At 39.9% G+C, this 20,193-nt stretch overlaps 1 protein-coding gene across 1 annotated transcript in view; it reads left to right on the top strand.

The window, feature by feature from the left end:
- The window catches only part of rin2 (Ras and Rab interactor 2), a 79,447-nt gene that overhangs the window by 35,464 nt on the left and 23,790 nt on the right, over nt 1–20,193 (top strand). The window contains exons 4-7 of the mRNA XM_041789405.1: nt 14–224; nt 1,243–1,354; nt 8,554–8,626; nt 11,274–11,365. Coding sequence (XP_041645339.1) covers nt 14–224; nt 1,243–1,354; nt 8,554–8,626; nt 11,274–11,365 — 488 coding nt within the window. The remainder of the gene's footprint in view (nt 1–13; nt 225–1,242; nt 1,355–8,553; nt 8,627–11,273; nt 11,366–20,193) is intronic.

A 20,193-nucleotide genomic window follows, 5' to 3' on the forward strand; every position in this document is an offset into this window, starting at 1 on the left:
ATCTTGTTTCCAGGCTGAGTGAGGAGGTGGGAGGTCTCTTCCTGCCGGCTTCGCCTCGTGCTGGGATTGGTGCAGGGCATGCTGGAGCGAGAGACTCGGGCTATGACTCGCTTCATCGGCGGCTCAGTGTTCTGGATAGACTGGTGCATACACATGCCGTGTGGCTACAGCTGGGCCTCAGTCACCAGGATGCCACACGATTACTGCAGAGCCAGCCCACTGGGGTGAGTGAATAGTAGAGATGACTCAGAGCTCTTTTGTTTAAAACATCCCACTTTCTCTATCGGATATGCAGAACTTCTGTACCTCCCCAGTGTGTGTTTGTTTGATATTTCTTTAGATACAGCCTCCTAAGTCATTGCTGCTCATGAACTTTCCAATAGAGCTGATCTGAGCAGAATGAAAAGGGTTTTACTGATACTGGATGCAACTGCGTATAAAAGTATGAGGCTTTCAAGCCAATATATAGATGATCCTGTTTCTTACAGCGAAAACGGATAAATAATTACTGATTTTCATGTAAAGTTCATTTTAGAAGGATGTATCAGTCCATGTGTACATGCAACCTAAGACTCTAACTTATTGTACTGTAATTCCATAAAAATATATTAGAAATGTTCTGGGGGTTAAATAAATATCGCTCAGTGTTGACTGTTTTCTGGTTGTTTTCTAGACTTGGCCTACACTAGATGATTAAACCCAATTGTAATCTGCATTAATTGGCTGTTAAATTATTAAATGATATATATGAATGTACTCTGTCTGCTTGAGGCTCTTTGCCAAAATTATTTTCTCAGAAGCAAACGTTCCTGACCCACTGAAAACAGGTCCATGATCCTCTTTTCAGTCCAGAACCACCACTTTAGAACCACTGCACTTTCACTCTGAATGTGACCATTTACAAAGTGATCATCATTATATATTGTACAGAACTTGTGAGTAGCATTTGAGACCATTATGATGAGTATTTGAAATAAATGCACTATAAGTATATCCACCTGTCACGATACACACATAGTCTAAGATCATTACTTAAACAAAGATATTGGAGCTGATGTCCAAATTCTCAGTAGTCTAGAAAATGTATGGGAACATTTGGTCATTTATTGTTGTTTTATTCTTGGCATCTTTTGTCAAACTTAAAATCATTGACAGTCAGAATAACTACATACAGAAGGATATAGGTTGACATAAACACTGAAGTAAATGTTCTGATGGGATTTTTCCTTCTCTGTATTGCAGACGTTTGTGGTGAGGAAGTCAACCAGCCTGCAGAGGAAAGTATTATCTGTACGCATGGGCCAAGACTCTGAAGTTCCTGTCAAAGACTTCCTTGTCAAGGAGAGTCAGTACAGTAAGTAGCTGAAAACTACCCCATACTTCATTTGTATTTATTTATTTATTTTTTTTTTTAGATTAAACTATCAATCAGGCTTCAAAATCCCCCTCCAGCAGCACCAACTGTAAGATAGTTGAAAAGGTAAACCAGTGATAACAGGATCTCTGCCTTTATTATGTGGTAAAATATTTCCTTGTCTATCCCTCAGGGATTGATGTGATGTGGATAAGAATTAAACTTGGCTAAGTTCCTCCCGTGGAATAGTTGAGCTTCTACATGCAGCCTAGTTTTTTTCTAAGAAAGTTTTGTAGTAGTCACGCTAGCCAGAGCATAAACCTGCAATTATCATACAGGCCTGAATCATTTTGACCCACTTACAGTATAAAACATTATGTACCCATGCAGTTGTTGGTATGTAAAATGCAGTGAATTGCTGTTTGAACTAGATGGATGGAAACTCTTATAGTCCCAGGTCAAATAAGAGTTTTTTTTTTCCATATATTTGCTCCTATAAAGCCTCTTGTTGGCTTCAAGTAAAGTTAAATTGCATGTGTTTGTTTTGGGAGAGTCAGCCCTCTTAAACAATCAAGAAATGTTTGACTTAAATGATTGCACATTAGATTATTTCGTGATACACATGTTGTATTTGGACTGACCAAGAAAAAACTTAAAGGAAACTCAAGCTGTTTGTTGAAGCAATGACAAAGTACAGCTGTAAGTCTGATTAAAGCGATACCCAATCAGAAGGTTGAGTATCTGAAAGCTGAAATAAGGAAGTAGGAGTGAAAGTAAACTCCAAACCAAAGGAAACATGACAGAGGTTGGCTGGTATCCCACTTTCTACCAAACACAGCCGAGGATAAAAACCCAGACTTCATACTGTTACGGCCTCCTTAAAAAAAAAAGCACTGGCTCCTTTACCAAATCAGATTGGAGGTCAATTAGATTTAGTGGTAGCCCACCAAACAACATACCAAACCCCAAACCAAGGCAATAACGTTAACAGGTCTGACTGTGAGACTGCATTGGTGTTCAGAATGCTGACAGGGACTCTGAGGTCCATCTCTGACAGTGAAACAAAGTCTTTTATGAGAAAAAGGGGCACTGACACTGAAGCAGGCAATATTTCTGTCTTTATCAGGTTAAGTGTTGGATTATTACTTGTTTCCTTCAAGCAAAACAGTGATTTACTGTGAAGCCACACTTCTTACAGTAAAACCCACTGGCATGTCTTTAGTGTCTACACTCTTTCCCGTTAGATGTGACCTTACCCTGAGAGTTTGATTTCATTGGAAATACCAAAGACTTTGAAACAGCAGCACTACGCTCAAAGTGACTGAAACTCTCCAACGGTGTTTGCCCAAAGATGTACTTGATAGTGATAGACTGGCTTACCTACTTAAGCTTAGATGCTGTTATTTACAAAAGGACTGTTCATAAATATACCACATTATACATCACCAGTAAGCTCTTATTTTCTGTACCAAATCATTCCAGGATAACACTACCACACCAGCCACGATTAATGCATTTGACAGGCTACAAACAAACCAATAATATACAGTCATGGATGAAAAAATATTGGCACCTCTGGAATTTTTCCAGAAAATACATCATTTCTGCCAGAAATTGTTGCAAACAACAAATGTTTTTGGTATACATGTGTCTGTTGCCTTTATGTGCATTGGAACAATACAAAAAATCTGAAGAAAAAATACAAAATTAACATAATTTTACACAAAACTCAAAAAATGGGCCGGACAAAATTGTTGGCACCCTCAACTTAATATTTGGTTTCACAACCTCGAAAAAAATAACTGAAACAACTGAAAGGGTGCTTCTTGCAACAGCAGTTTTGAGATCTCTTCATAGGTGTTCAATGGGATTTAGATCCAGACTCATTTCTGGCCACTTCAGAACTCTCCAGTGCTTTGTCTCCAACCATTTCTTGGTGCTTTTTGAGGTATGTTTTAGATCGTTGTCCTGCTGGAACACCCATGACCTCTGATGCAGACCCAGCTTTCTGACACTAGACCCTACATTGCAGCCCAAACTTTTTTGATAGTCTCAGAGTTCATGATTCCTTGCACACAGTCAAGGCACCCAGTGCCAGAGGCAACAAAATAACCCCAAACATCCTTGAACTTCCACCATGTTTGACTGTAGGTTCTGTGTTCTTGTCTTTGTAGACCTCATTCTGTTTTCTGTAAACAGTAGAATGATGTGCTTTTCCAAAAAGCTCTACCGTAGTCTCATCTGTCCACAAAATGTTATCCCAGAAGGATTGAGGCCTACTCAGGTACATTTTTGCAAACTCTTGTCTAGTTTTTTTATGTCTCTTTGTCAGCAGTGGGGTTATCCTCGGTCTCCTGCTATAGCGCTTCATCTCATTCAGATTACAACGTATGGCCCGAGCTGACATTTCTGCACCCTGAGTCTGCAGGACAGCCTGAATTTGTGTGGAAGTTGACTGAGGATGTTTATCCACCATTCCAACTATCCTGCATTGCATTCATTTGTCAATTTTTCTCTTCCGTCCACGTCCAGGGAGATTAGCCACAGTTCCATGGGTTATAAACTTCTTGATTATTTCACACACAGTGGACAAAGGAATTTCAGGATCTCTGGAAATGGTCTTGAAACCTTGAGATTGTTCATATTTTTCCACAATTTTGCTTCTTAAGTCCTCAGACAATTCTCAGCTCCTCTTTCTCTTCTTCATGCTTGGTGTGACACACACAGGCACACAACACAAAGGTTGAGTCAACTTTTAGACATTCTAACTGGCTTCAGTTGTGATTTCTAGATTACCAGCGCCTGTTACTGCCACAGGTGAGTTTAAATGAGCATCACATGCTTGAAATAAAGTGATTTACCCACAGTTTTCAAAGGGTGCCAATAATTTTGTCCGGCCCATTTTTTGAGTTTTGTGTAAAATTGTGCCGATTTTGTCTTTTTTCTTTGGATTTTTTGTGTTTTTCCAATGCAGATGAAGGAAATAAACGTGTGTATACCAAAAACATTTGTAATTGCAACAATTTCTGGGAGAAATGGTGTATTTTCTGGAAAAACTCCAGGGGTGTAGGTGACACAGCCCACCATTAGAAGCTCTCCTGTATTTCATGATCATAATGTTACATCAAAAACAGTCCTGCCGCATCAGAAAGAGTCCCCACCATCTAAATACAGTCAAATATTTAGTCCAAAAACAGGTTCACATCCATCAAGATCCATGGACTGGTGTAGTATATTTTCAAAGTTGTAGTTGTTGTTCTCAGTAGTCCACTGTAATTGCTTTAATAATGTATTTTTTAGGTAATTATTAGAAGTGCCATATAAAAGTGTCTGCCAACCTCTGGCCTTTACATTAACACCTCATTTGATCAGTTGGGACCTTCTTTACTTTGGCTAGAGCCAAAAATAGCCCATCAGGGCCTTGGTAAAAGGGAAGTGGCCACCTCTCTTATGAGGTGAGGTAGCTGTGCTGTTCTTGTGGGAACAGTTTAGCACTTTTTCAATACAGAAAATGGGGATGAAGTTGTCCAGAAGCTGTGTCAGGTTATACTCATACATATAACTGAAGAAATAAGTGACTCAGGCTGCAAAGAGGATAGAAGGTCTGCTAAGGTTAACCACATTCTGCAGACCAACTTTGCACCGTTATGGTTTGAAGTTGATTCACTGTTCCACTGTGAAGTTCCATCTATCTATCCATTTTCTATACCACTTATCCCGCTGGGGGTCGTGGGGGTGCTGTCATTGGGCGAGAGGCAGGGTACACCCTGGACTGATCACCAGTCAATCACAGGGCTGACATATAGAGACAGACAACCAGGCACACTCACATTCACACCTATGGCCAATTTAGAGACATCAATTAACCTAATGAGCAACTTTTTGGTGGTGGGAGGAAGCCGGAGTACCCAGAGAGAACCCACGCATGCATGGGGAGAACATGCAAACTCTGCACCCCTGCCCCGCCGTGATGCCCCAGTGTGAGGTTTGTTTAAAGAATACATTTACATGACTTTAGACTAGTCGGCTAAACGCTGAAATAATCTACCTTTAATCCATGTAGTAAAGTCCCTACACTAAGTGCAGTGAAGTAACACATGTTGCATAGAACTGAGTACAGATCCAAGTATTGCTCAATTATGGTAAAAGAAACATAATCAAATTTACTTTAATTGATTCTGAGATCATGATTTCTGTATACTGTATACCTATATCATCATGAATTTCAAATTAAGTTATTTTTGTGTCCTTGGAAAGTATCGATACTAGGGATGCACGATATTATCGGTCTGGTATCGGTATCGGCAGATATTAGCTTATAAGGCAAATATCGGTATCGGCAGATTTTGAAATTTCTGCTGATATTTCCATCTGATATTTTGCCTGTGTATTTCAGCATAGATCTACTGTAAATTTTGTCCATATATACTAATAAATCAGTGGAGTTTTAGTCTGAACCAATAGACCTATGTCAAGTGAGGTCTTTTTCTTTATTTATCCTCATTTTTTAAACTTGACAGTGTTTTTAAGGACTAAAAATTGTTTCTGTGGTCATCCTTGAACCTTAAAATGTCCAAAAGGACTGACATTTTTTGTCCGAAAAGGGTATTTAAATATCAGTATGGGAATTGGCTAAAATGAATCTCTAAGTATTGGCATATTGGATATTGGCAAAAATCCAATATCGTGCATCCCTAATCAATCCCAAGTAACAAATTCAGTGACTTATTTTCTATTTTCCAGGTCCTTATTCAAAACAGAATTGTTCCATATGGCTGAAATGTTTTTCTTTGTTTGTTTTGTTAATCAGTGGCTGCCCTCATGTCATTGTCATTCATTTTAACAGGAATGCTGCTTCTCCTTCTCACTTAAATATAGGAAGAACTGTTTTGATGGGAGGGGCTGAGCAGTCTTTGTACTATAAAGGGGGGGAGGTTGGGCCCCATTTGACACACATGACAAAACCTGTGGACCAAATGAGTGCAACACAGCATGGGGAACAATGATGCAGTTAATGCGTATTCATCATTATGAGGAGAAAGAACTGATGATTAAAAAGTAAAACTCGATTTATGGCCCAGCACTAATAGATATCCCTCGAGGACTGGCCCTATGAATCTGCGCAGTGCCATTGATACCTGACCAAGGTATTAGAGTCTGAATCAGACTAGTGTTCAGGATCAGATTGGTCCATCTCTAATACTTGTCAGCCAGAGCAGCTTTATCAGACTCTGCGGATATCTTCTGTTAGTTAATAAATGTTGCAATCAGGCAAACATCTTTTAAATCCTGCTGGGATTTCTGTGGCACATTGTTCTCAAACTCATTGCCAGGAATTCACAACAACTCTGATCATCAGTCTTCATAAACTGGTGGAACTTTTATGAGAGGATTACAGCCAACCGAAGACCTCTATAACCAGCACATAAATAGACTTACCTGTAGACACCACATTTAATATGCATTCAGTGTGCATACCAGAAAGACAGTCCCCATCCTTGATCTGTACAGTAGTCCTCTTTAGGCTTTGTTCTGGAGTTAAAAGTATCTTTCATTTGGCTTTTAGGCATTTCCTTATACTTAATCATTGTCTGTTACATGTGTGAGGACATATGTACTATAAATAGCACAGCTACTCTATTAGGTTTTGTTGTTTTATTTGTAGTCATCAAAAAAGCTGGGGTTTTCCTGAACCTTAATAAAACCATCTCTTTATCCTTGGTGTTCTTCAACCTGGTTTACCTGTTTGTGCGGACTTTTGTCTTTGCCAGCCCCAGCTGGAATTTCCAAATGCTTACCAAGTGAGAGTATGTCATGTGTGTGAATCATTGCCCCCGGCAGCTTTTGCTGCCTCTACCTGTTAATGCTGACTACCAGTCAAAGGTGTTGACTGAAGAGTCAGTGATGTCTCTCCTACCACCTGTGGAGAACAATACCCAACATAAACAGTACTATTACAATAAAAACTGGCACACTGTTACAGATAAACTATCTGAGAACAAGTTTTCATCATCCCCAACACCATGTAATGTTTTTTTCTCAGTACACTCTCATAAATTTCAGTTTGTGGTTATCTCTTTTATTCTACAGGAGTTTGATTTGAGAAATGACTATAGATGCAATTGCCTTTTCTTCAGAGAGAATCATCTTTAATATGAATCGATATTGCAAGATCCCCAGCTAATTGACAGATTGAATGGTTTGGCTTCATAATTGTGAATATGCATAGAGAAATGCCCACCAGAAAAATGCTGGAGTTAATTTTGATAGAAAGGTGCTAAGCTGCCAGTTTGTGCTACACATGTGGGGTAAGTTTGGTTTTTGGAGCTTTTTTTCATTTAAACCATCAAGCTGAAATATACAGTACTGAGGGGGATAAACCTGAATTTTAGGGGTGCATGATACTGACTGATGGCCAGAGATGCTGCAGAGAACTAAACTCCTGTGTAACAACCTTTCTTCAGTGAATCTTTGGGTACTGTTGGCAAAACCCTATGTGCTGATATTTTCAGGAGAGTGGAAATGGGATGAGTCAGCTGCCTGATATGAGGTGGCTGCACTTCTACTGGCACCTGGTGCACTTTCCAAGGCCTGAGCCAGCTCACGGCATACTGGAAGCCCAGGACCCGGTGGGCTTGTTCAGTTTACCATCGTGGCAGGTGCAGCTAGGAGGATACCTTTAGAGATGGGGCATAGGCCCTGCATATGCTCCCATACCTGATCTAACCTGATGATATTGGATTTTGCTGATATCCAGTGTGCTGATATTTAAAGATTCTTTTTGCAGTACCAGAATCAACACCGATATATAACTGTAGTATAAACCTAAAACTTCAGTCCTGAAAACACACTTTAAGTCAGCTCGTGGTGCAAGTTATGACTCAAACTAGAGGAACTAACACTTGGTTGTTATTTTTTTCTCCTCAGTAAAATCTTCTGATTCCAATCTGATTCTGTTATCTGGGTGGAATCCATGTAAATTAAAACATTATAAAGATAAAGTTAACCTTTCCTTGGCCCTAGCATTTATGGTCAACTATCAGCTTTTTTTGTCTTTTACTTTGCCAGTGAAACAAGATGAAACATGATATATGGTTGAGAAGCCAGCATGATTCAGTATATTGTGAAATATTTAATACTTAGCATGTGAGAGAGTTCAGAGAGTTTGTTTCTGATCAAGTTTTTCTTTGCTCCTACAGCTTTTTCTCTGGAGGGATCGGGCCTGAGTTTTGCAGACCTTTTCCGCCTGGTTGCTTTTTGCTGCATCAGCAGGTGAGTTCATTATTAAGAATGACTGTAATTACAGTTACAGTAAGATTTCAGACCACACTAATGTGTGCTATCTTGGCCTAAATGATCTACATTAACTCTGTCTACCTACAGAGTCCATGGATATCTATGTGTACATATACAAATATATTCAAATATTCATACAATACATCTAAGTGAATGGGTCTGCTGCTTAAGCACACTTTAAAGATTGTTGTTTTGCACTTTGAAACTTTGAAACTCATTTTTTTCACATATTAAATATATGAATACACCTTTTATTAAAAAAGCTGTATTGCAGGCGGGATAGGGATTTGAGTTTGCAAATGTAACAGAAAAAACAAGGAAGTGTCAGAACCAAATATTCAACTTTCTTACTTCCTGCGAAGTCATTGGGCCAGATACTGAATACCTATACAGGGAAAGAATGAGCACACAACTAATCTGTTAGATTCTGCAGATAGTGACAGAGCCTGTTGGAAAATTCATTTTTTTGTTTTATTTTCTCTAACTTTGCAAGTGTTCAGGTTTCCTGTTGGCATTTAAGCAGGGATTGGCTGTATGAAGGTTAACAGTCAGTATCAAGAATAAGGGCAACACAACACATGAGCTGTTAAAATTATGTCAGAATACTGAATTATGATTTGTCTCAATTTTACTCTGTTTGATTTACCGTGCACACACATTAGTACCAGTTTCACTGAACCAAGCTGTAGCATGACTGGTTCACTTCCTCAGTCCCCCACTGGCCTGCACTTAATTTTTTAGGCCCAGCTGGGCCTGTGCACGGATACGTTATGTAGTTGTAATATGACACATACAGTTTACAAGAACACAGTTTCACAGAGTCAGCACGATGGAGAAACACATTGACAACATGACAGTAACTAAACTCACTCTGTGGTTTATTTTGAGTCTTTTTTGTTGGAAACAACTTTTTAACACTCTGCCAGTGTTGTTAATGATTGTCGAGAGGAGCAATCCTATTGATTATACATCATGTCCATGCTGCACACCCTGTGCTTGTTTGCACATATGAGCAATCAGACCCTGATGCACACCTGTTTATCAGCACCAGGGCCAAGAAAGTGTACCTGCTTGAGTGGGATTTGGAGAATTCACAATGGTCAAACACATCGCACTTTGGGAATAAAACGGCTTGAACATGATGCAGATTTCCTAGTGTAACCACGTTTTACTGTGGGAAAGAGAACAGGATTATTTCTGTAAAAACAGATTCTGATTTAAACATGTTGATGGATGCACTGAGGTTAATCCAATAATGTCACTTTGTTTTCCAACTGTGGCAACTTACGCATTATTAAGCCTTTGGTTAACCAGGAAAACCTCACTTAGGGTAAAATTCTGCTTTATGAGAAAGCTCTGGACAAACCTTCCCTTCATAGTCCCCAGCATTACTGAGCACGCACAGAGAGATAGATTTGCTTTGACGTCATCGTGCATACATAATTAGCCATGTGCTTGCCGTCTGAGGAGATAATCAACCCCAGCACTGCAGGACAGTAGATGTAGTGAGAAACCAAGGCTTAGCAGCTGTGGGCACCCCCAGGTAGTCAGAATGGTACGATTTTGGTTACATAACAACATTCGACTATGAGGTTCATAGTCGAGTCGGACTCCTCCGAATAAAATCGTCGAATTGCCGACTATTCCGGGTCACCCCTAATATGATTTTAGCTATTGTAGCCTAACAGTTCAAAGTAGACTTTCCATTAATAGTATGGTATGTGCTCTTGTAGAAGACACAAGTTCTATGTTATCAAACTCACTTTAGGTAAAACAGGATTTATGCTAGATCTCGGGGAAAGGAACTACACTACCCTCAATTCTAAAGTGTTGTAGCCCAGTGTCTGATTGTTGGAACTCACTGTTGCCTGCAAATTTCAGCTGCCAGCTGGTAATCCTAGAGTTGATGGAGTTTTTTTCTCCTACAGAGGATTTAAAGGGACAATTTACTAGCAAAACCACAAAAAGATGGGCAGTCACTGTTGAGCTCTTTGGTGAGGAAAGCTGGCACCAAATATGGCATCTGCCCCCAAATCAGCCAATGGAAAAATTCACTTGCAGTAGCCAGGTTACCCTACCCTGTAGAGGGCTATGCATATTTCTAACACAATATGTCGAATTTAGATATGATGTTCTCATATGTTGACAGTTGAACCTGAATTGATCAGCAACACTATTTAATACCTATATCAAAAGGCACGATCTTGGTTACATAACAACATTCGACTATGAGGTTCATAGTCGAATTAGACTTCTCCGAATCAAATCGTCGAATCGCAGACTATTCCGGGTCACCCCTAGATTCTTTGCTGAGAACCTTTGTTTTTAAAATGCTACTCTGTGTGTTGTAATATCAGGGTTAGAGGTGTATTTTTCAGCTTAGGGTTTCTTGACTGTAGTTTTTTTAATCTACGTCAAAGCCTTGAAAGGACGAAAGCAGGAGGACCCATATTGCCCTCTGGTTGAGTCCGTGGTTTAGCCAACACCACATTCCCAGTCCAAGCCACGCTCCTCTTTCCCAACTCAGTGACTCACACACTTAAAGGACTAGTTTTTCAGTGACTCTGCCCTCTTTTACACTCTCTCTCTGTTGACCAAGCCTCTATCCCTTTTCACTTCTTAGGGATGTGTTGCCTTTCACTCTGAAGCTCCCAGAGGCCATCGCATCTGCAAGAACTTCTGCTGATCTCGAGGAGGTTGCTAAACTTGGAGCAGGTATGTTCACTCTTTGGAATACCAAAGTCAGGGTCAAGCATGCAATTTTGGGGATGTAAGGCAGATTATGCACACAAAAAATGGACTATGTTAGGAAGTCAAAGGGATGGTCCAGAACAAAAAATGAAAAGGTTTGTGACATTTTAGCAAACTGACACTCTTGTATGAAAAAATGATGACAACATATTTTATTAGGTCAGAGGCATGATAAGTCACTGGAGAGGAGTCACAAGTAAGGATTACCATCTAATCCATGACAGGCCTGCAGAATAGTAGGTCAGAGCAGAGGTATGATATTGTCAGTTGTGTTTATTGTAAATCTACCCCATTGCATTAGCAGCGAAACTTCTCCAGTTCAGCTGAGAGATTTTTACTTTTCCCTCGGCTTTTTGCAGATTCAGAAAAGCAGAATGTTTTCCATTGGTCCCACATCTGTTGTGTGTAAAAAATGAGTTTTTCCCCTGAGGCATGACACTCGTAAAGCCCATCTCAGCCACATTCCCCTCTGCTCTAAGCATTAACTGGCATGCCAGTGCTTAATGACTCACCCTCAGGGATACAAGCCTCTTCCAGGCCAAGATCTGTGTCGCTCAGCTGGGCATGGAGTCAGGCAATGGCTGGGTTCCTCTGGAGTACTCCCTGCTCAGCAGTGAAAGGCAGAGCCTTCTTGACGCCTTAAGTATGAAATTTGTTGCATGTAAAGTGGTTCTGGTTTACTGTTTGTAGTCTGAGATATATTGACAGGTATGATGTATACACAGGTACAGCAGTCTGTATGGACAATAAACAGGCTGAATTTACCATACCAGCTCCCATCAACAGTATGGCCAAGATTTATGTGTCTCTGTAAACAGATGTCAGCATAATTGTATATAACAACCCATTAAAGTTCAAACATTAGAATTTGAGACACATACCTGCCTGATTCTGTGAGGTTAAAGCCGGTCATTATTAAGCTTCCCTCACTACTTGAAATGCATCAGAAATGATTGTACCAGCCTCTGCTATTCAACCGAACATTTGTTATTTAACTTTTCTCATCATGACAGACTGAATAGAGTTTGACTTTTAACTTTTTATAGATTTTTATTGGTCTTGTTATAAAGGCCAACTTTCACCCCTTTGATTGTGAGTAAATCACATCAAACTCAGTTCCTTCGGTTTCCTTTGGGCTCATACCACTAAAGTGTGTCCAAGTAAGGGCCTGCACCCACAACCTCAGTTTCAGAGTGCTTCTTACAAGTGCTTACTGTTGCTGGCTTATAAGAGTCTACTATTGCTGCCCTCGGTAGTATTCATGATGTTGTTTTAAAATAGCTCCATGCACTTAGTATTTTTCTTACTCAAGGAAACAAGACAAAAATGTGAGGAATCCTGTCCAGCTTCTGTATACCTGGAAATTATGCCCCTAAAAAGACGAGTCAGATCAGTTTCTCCTCCAGTACTGGTGTTGACAAAGCTGATGTCATAAGTTCCAGCCTTTCCTTGATTTTGATCATCAGTGAGGGAGCTGTGGCATTGACTAGCAAGGCAGTGGTAAAAAAAAATCAACTCTTTTTAACTGAGAGTGCTGTGAGTTCAGTGGAAAAAAACGGAGGATGCCAGTGGATCCCTTACCCCTAACACTTTTCCCTTAATCTATGTGGAGGGATTGGCTGAAGTGTTGGGGTATATGACCCTTCAAACAGAAATATTTTAAATGTGCAAACTCCAAATCGAGTGTTATGGGTTGTCTCCTAGAGTGCCTTAGGAATCATCTGCAAGCTTTGAAGGTTACAACACTAATCTCAAATCATAACAACAAAGTTGCTTCAATGTATTATGGTCTTTGTGATTTCAAACAGCTGTTTGGTTGCTGTTTCAGTTTACACAAATGCTGTCAATAATTGCTGATGTGTCAGGAGCTCAAAGGGTCATCTAATTTATAACAGGAAGATTTTCATTGTCCCTTTTAACTCTGTTTCAAGGGGCAAGGGGGCACTCAAAATCAAGGAGTAGGGATAAACTAGTAAACCTTAAAATAGGATTGAACCTTAACACATTTTTGCGTTTCCAAGAGGTTTTGGACAAGGAAAGAAAAGCTCTTACATGTGAGCAACGCAAGATAAAGAAAATGTGCCAAGAAATTGTTTACATGCTAGTCTTTGGCTTCAGTAGAGTTATGAACTTCTCAGAGGCATGTACCATCTATAAGAGGATGGTAGACAGTGGTTGCTGTTGGGTAATAAGATAGCTGCCTGCCATCTCACAAAGCCTTGAATGAATCCTGAGATTGTTTTCAAGCACAATCTGATATCTCTAGGTAAAGAGAGAGAGAGGGGGGGACAGAGAGAGAGGGAGCAAATGTTTTTTTTGCTCATATATTTTCCAAAATTATACTTTGGGCTTTTTTTGTCTTTTAATTATCTTTGACCAAGTGTTTTAAAAATGCGTAGGTGTTGTTTGAATCATCTTCCAGAGCACTTCTCTTTTCTTTACCCACTCAGCATGATAACCCCGGCCATTCACGTTGTATCACTGACTCATCTGAGCTATCATGTCTACTCAGAAGTTACTCCACCAGACTTCCAGTGACTCTCAGTGTGACAGCCTTCGGCCTATCCAGGATGACACACAATGGTTTGATGAAACCCTGTCTTTAATGTGGTCTTAAATAATCTACAGACATAGATGCCTCCCTATTCTTTCCCCTCTTCTGTTCCTCAGCGTCTCTCTCTCTCTCTTTCATTCATAAGAGGCTTCCTGTTTAGCGAGGTGACACAATAGCGGGTCTTGTGTCTATGAAGTTAATTGAGCAGCAGTGAATAGTTGGTCATGGAGGCCGTTCTGACGTGCATGCAAGCATTGATGGCTGATAGAGATGAGAAGAGTGTGCTGTTGACTCTGACGTCCTCACAGTGTCATGTTACCTGAGATGTAGTTCTCTTCTAATGACGGTTTGGTCAAAAAGGCCCCCTGTCATTGTTTGTGATGCCTTTTGAAGGTTCTGCTGTTCTGCATAAAGTTGTTGGTTTAAAAACAACTGGTCATATATATTGGGGATGCATGCTGTTAGCTTGCTAAGTTATTACTTCTGATGTTTTTGTCATCTGCACCAAAAGTAAGGGTCAGTTATACCAATTATTAACATTATGTTGGTTGTTCAGTACCACAATCCTAGTCAGACAGTCCATCTAAACAGTAACATATCTGCCCATTACTAGTGCCCACTGTAGTTGTTTATTAATGGCAACAGCCTTGATGCCACAAAGCCTTATATTTCTCAAACAACTGCTACCTACTGTAGCACCAATATCATCTTGTAGGAACATTGCAGTTTAGCACTTTTTGATCTAGAAAATTAGGATAAAGTTGTCCAGAGGCTGAGTCAGGTTCTGACATATAACCAAAGCATATAGGTATACTGTTATGCATAGGAGTGTGGACACTGGCTTGCAAAAAGGATCACGGCCCTGCAGTACCAGTAGTAACATTAGCTACATTCTGCAAACCAACTTCGCATCATGCTTTACCTTTGCAGCATGAAGTTGGTTTACAGAATGTATTTATTTGACTTTAGACTAGTCGGCTAATCACATTTACAGTTTGCATTTAGTCAGATGGGAAAGTATCTAGAAACATCACCAACAGAAATGTGCATGTAACACCTATAATGGTGTCATAATAGTGTTACGGTTTTTTCTATTGAGAATCCCTGAAATCATACATTAGCTTAAGCATTTTGGTATGTAAACCTGGATTTTTTAATTTAATGCAGTTTCCATCATCATAAAGGCATGTTTTACATCAGTGACACACCAGATGGAGTAAAAGATTATTCTCATTTTAGCAAGTTTTAAGTACTTTAATCCGGTTCTTTAAGTGGGCCAGTACTGGCAAAATTCTTTAAGTGGGCCAGTACTGGCCCACTTAAAGAATTTTGCTACGTAGCATACTGGGACTTCTTCTGGTGTAACGGCACTTTTCAGAAGTTGCCGGTACTCTCTTTTCCTCTCCATTGCTGACAGCTTTTCTGGATGAATTATGATAGCATAACAGATGCGTGTGGCGCACTTCTCGTTGTGTACCGTGACATTCGTCTCTGTGCTGGAGGAAAACTAGAGTGTAAAACGTCCTGTTACTGTCTCAAATTAGTGACTGTAACTATGTACATAAGTTGTTTTTGCAGAAACGTTGAGTTTATGTAAGAAAATGATATGAGGAAGTTGGATTGGTCTACCCTTATTCATAACCAAATTACATAACCTGTTTGTGTCAGCTTGCCCTCTTTCTTAAGTTAATAGTTCATCCATAAGACCTGTTGATGCTGTGTTTTGAGTGAGTTTAAAGTTGGCTCAAAATTTATCTACGTATTGCATTCAGTTTGTGATAGAGTTTAGAACTCAGGATTTAGGATTCTATCATCTGAAACATTTGGTAGCTCTTAGGCTGCTGAGTTGAACATCAAATAAACCTTTTGGAGATCTTCTGAAGCAAACATCATCCAATTTCCTGCAATAAGTTGTGGACCCTTGGGCATTTTCACAGTTGTTTGATTAATAAAACCAGAAGCTTAAATTTACTCTGAAGCTCTAATATGCAAGATGGTCTCAAAATTGTAATCCAGTTGGCTTGCAGCAGACTGTAAAGCCGCTGGGATGAGGCTCAACACCTTCAAGTCCAAGGCCATGGCTCCCTGCAGGATTGCTCCCTCTGGCTGAGGAGTGGATCTCTGTTTCAAGCGAATGAGTTCAAGTATCTCTGTCTTGTTACAAGTGAGCAGAATGGACAGAGACAACTAACAGAGAGATTGGTGCAGCTTCCGCAGTATCGCAGCTGTTGTACCCCACTGTTCAGGTCAAAGCTCTCAATTTTCTCTTCGTTCCAGCTCTCACCCATAGTTATGAGCTTTTGGTTGTGACTGAAAGAATGAGACTGAAGATACAAGTACCTGAAATGAGATCCTGCAGGAGGGTGTCAGCCTTAGAGCTGGGGTTAGGAGCTCTGACATTTGGAGGGAGCCTGGAAAGGATTTAGGTGAGGGTGCAACCTAGGTGCCTTCCACTTGGTGACTTCTGGGCACCTCCAACTGGAAAGAGACCCAAGGCTGGACTCGGAACTTGCTGGAGGAATTATATATCCCATTTCACTTGGGGATTTCTCAGAATCCCTGAGGAGGAGTTGAAAACCGTGCTGAGGAGAGGGATGTCTGGATTGCCTGTGCTTGCTGCTGCTGTGACCCTACCTCTGATCAATGTGATAAAATGGATGGATGGATTTAAAATGTTCAGCAAATCCTGCAGGTTTTAGCCTGGAAAGCACTTAAATGTTCTTTTGTGTTACCAGCAGGATGTTCATGGAAATTTAAAAATAAACAGCCTTCTTAACAAGGTGTTCTTCTTTTCTTTCATGTTACCTATTTATAGCAACACAGGTGAACAGTGAGACAAATAATGAAGTGTCTGTCAAAGAAAGGCTGAAAATGCCATCTTTGTTGGCTGGAAACTAAGTCCATGTTTGTCCCAGCTACCTTTGTGCTCTAAATATAATGTCAGCCTAAACTATAATTAACTTTCTACAATATTCCCAGCTTTTGAAGATACAAAAGGGCTGTTTTTTGTTTCCTGTAAAGCATGTTAGTTTCTTCTATTTTTGGATACAGCTCAGTGCCTGTTTCTGTTAACAAGTTGCCCCGTACTTATGCTTGACTTTCCCAGTCTTGACATCAGCCACGTCGAACCACATTCCTCTCTGCTCTCTGTAAAATGTGTGCAGTTTGTGTGTGTTTTTAAGTGTGTTGAAACATTACACAGCAGTATTTATATGTGCTTATACTTGTGTAACTTCGTTTAACTGACTTATCACCCCAGTGTGGAAACATCAGCATTTCCTGAATCATGATTTTTTTCTCTAATGAAACTGAATCAGTAAAACTTTATATATCTGTGGAATATAAACAAATGTGACAAGTAATGCTCCCACACAAAGGTAGACAAAAATCTGTCAACTGTTAACTCAAAGATGGCAAATAAGCAACGATAAAGGGTACTATAGAAGAAACCTTTGTCTCACTATGTCAGAGGACAAAAGAGACAGACCATGAAACTTCAGCTGAAAGGGAGGGATAGAGGCGGGAATACTGAGCTAACAACCCGCCCACACACATTAGCACGAGTGAGTCATAACACAGATTGGGCACGAGAGAGCCAGAGAAGCCAGTTCAGTTTCAGCCTGAGCAGACACAGCAGTGTGTCGTCTGCAGCGCCACCAGTCAGAGAATTCAGAGGAGCTGGACTCTCAACAGCCCCTCTGTGCCTCACTGAGCTTTGGAATCACAGTGAGTATTGTTGCCCCCTCCATTCGGCTGTGCTGTTTGTGGCAAGGAGCTGCTCTGTGTCTGGTACTAGTATTCTTCATGTGGCATTGTTTTCACTGGTGCTTGTCTGGTAGGACTTGGGATCTTTTACAAGTTGTTGTTACAGTAGTTTGATGTTATTTTCCTCTCTCATTTGCTTCTCCTCTGATACTTTCAGAGGGTGGTACTAACTTTGTATGAAGTGGCTTTGGATTAGATGGATGGAAAATTAAGCTTACACATGGTATTATTGTCAGAATGTTGGCCTGCTGCCACCAAGTGTGTTGTGGATTGTGATCATACAAAATGGTCAGGTTTTCCAAAGAATTTTGGAGATGATCTGAAAACTGACAGTTTCATTGTTGTTTGAAGTGTAATGGTATATAAAAACCCTGTTGAAAATGTAGTAGGGGTTGATTGAGAGTTTTATAATGGAATAGAAGTATAAGTTTTATGTGGAAAACAAAGTCCTTATTTGACTCTGCTATCTACAATGTCCAATCAAATACAGGCATTTAATTATCTGACACTCACAGAGCAGTAGTTTGCCAGTGATGCTTAAAATGTTTGATAAGCATTTGCTACTGCTTTGACCCAGTCTGAACCTGAAGATGGATACTTTAACTCAGTGGAGACATGGATATGTACCTAAACCAGTTTTCTCTTATGCCAGATACTTGCATATGAATGTAGAACTATTGGTGAAGCTTTAAAGTGTTGAATGTATTCTGATATCTGTCTGCGCCCTAAGATCCTGTTTACATTTTGCATTAAGATCTCTGCTGGATAATCAGCTACAAAATTCTCTTTGTGATAAGAATATATCTTGCTACAACCTGCTATTGGAGCTGTTATGCAGCTGACAGCTCATGAATCATATCCATATCATTTTCCAACATTTCTTTGCAACACTTCTGCCCTTAAACTTGAAGACTGATCCATATCTATGCCAAGGGTTTCATTGCTCTGTTTTTAGGCTCTCAGGCTCTCCATGGATTATTTCCCTCTTCACTTGTCACATGTTGTCTTCAAATTAGAAATCGTTTCAAGCCAACCAGTGCCCCACAAGGGTTTGGTTTGGAAACCTAAACTTTCTCTATAAAAATCATCTTGGAAGTCTTGGAAAAAATTGCTGGCAAAATCTCAGGAGGTTGACAGGCCAGAGTAATTGCCATTAATGCCAAGCTGTGTTAATGCTATATGGATTGTCCAAATCATCCACTTTACAGTGAGTTTGAGCTTTTTTCTTCACGCTATTGTTTGCACTCTGCATTACATGTGAGTAATTTTCATTTTGGTTGGAGCTCTGGGTAATGTAGTCATTGATATAGCAAATTTTGTTATTATTTATTTTTTATTGTCTGACTTTTAGACTTTTTTTATTTTACAGTTGTCTAAGTGTGTTGTCTTTTGTTTGTGCCTGTAATTCTAAATCTGAGGTTTTATTATCTAATAGTCTTTTACTGTTTCCTTTAGATGCATATTTTTGACAAAAATCAGGGACAGTTTGCTTAAAGATTAACTGTTAGCTCATGACTAGGTATTACTGCATACTTTGAATACACAGTGAAGCCACTTGCATTACAAACAAAGGGCAAATTAGCGACAAGCTAAGAGGCTAGTAGTGGCTCTTTATCTCATTTTGTCACAAACTTACTTTTTAAGAAAACAGTGGTTTACTGTTGTTTGCACATTGATGGACTACAACAGATCAGTGTCAGTTGTTGAGTCAGTTTTTAATGTGTACCAGTACAAATTAGCATCTACACTGCTTAATCATTTCAGATGAAACATCTCTGATCACCTCTGTATGTAGTCTTCATTAATGGATTGCACCTAGCATTAAGCAGGCATGAATGCACCTTTCATTACCTTCCAAACGTGGAAGTAGGGGCATGTGACCATAGCTGGCTTTTTTAGTGCTGGCGGCACTATTAACCACCTTTTAAGAGTACACCAGCAATTCAGAAATTAAATCCTGCTTTCCTCTGGAGTATCTGTAATGTTGCTTTAAAATTATTGTATCTGCTTCATATTTCTGTTTTTTTAAGGAATTCTCACACAGAAGATATACAGACAATGTAAAGGAAAGCTGTACTGACACAGACAGCAGCTGCAAACCTGAAAACTACCCTCAAAAAAAGACGAAGAAAGACTAGTTAGATCAATTTCTCTTGCACTATTGACAGATGTCCCGTCCTTTCTTGATTTTCATTGGCAAGTGAGGGAGAAGTGACGAGCCCAGCGCTGTTCCAAAAGCTGAACAGTTTTCAACTGAGCGCTTTAAGCTCAGCGATAAAAACGGCTAATACTGATCGCCTTTTTTCTGCCCAAGGCGCTGGTCACACAGACCGCTGGACTGCAATGGTTTAGAATTAAAAATAAGGGCTACCAGCACTAAATAAAGGCCGGCTATGGTCACAGGCCCTTAATGCAAGGTGCAAACAGGGTCTGAGTTGTGGCCTGACAATTTAAGCAGCTTTGATTTTATTCC

Source organism: Cheilinus undulatus, linkage group 6 (genome assembly GCF_018320785.1).
Source record: "Cheilinus undulatus linkage group 6, ASM1832078v1, whole genome shotgun sequence".
Lineage (NCBI taxonomy): Eukaryota > Metazoa > Chordata > Actinopteri > Labriformes > Labridae > Cheilinus > Cheilinus undulatus.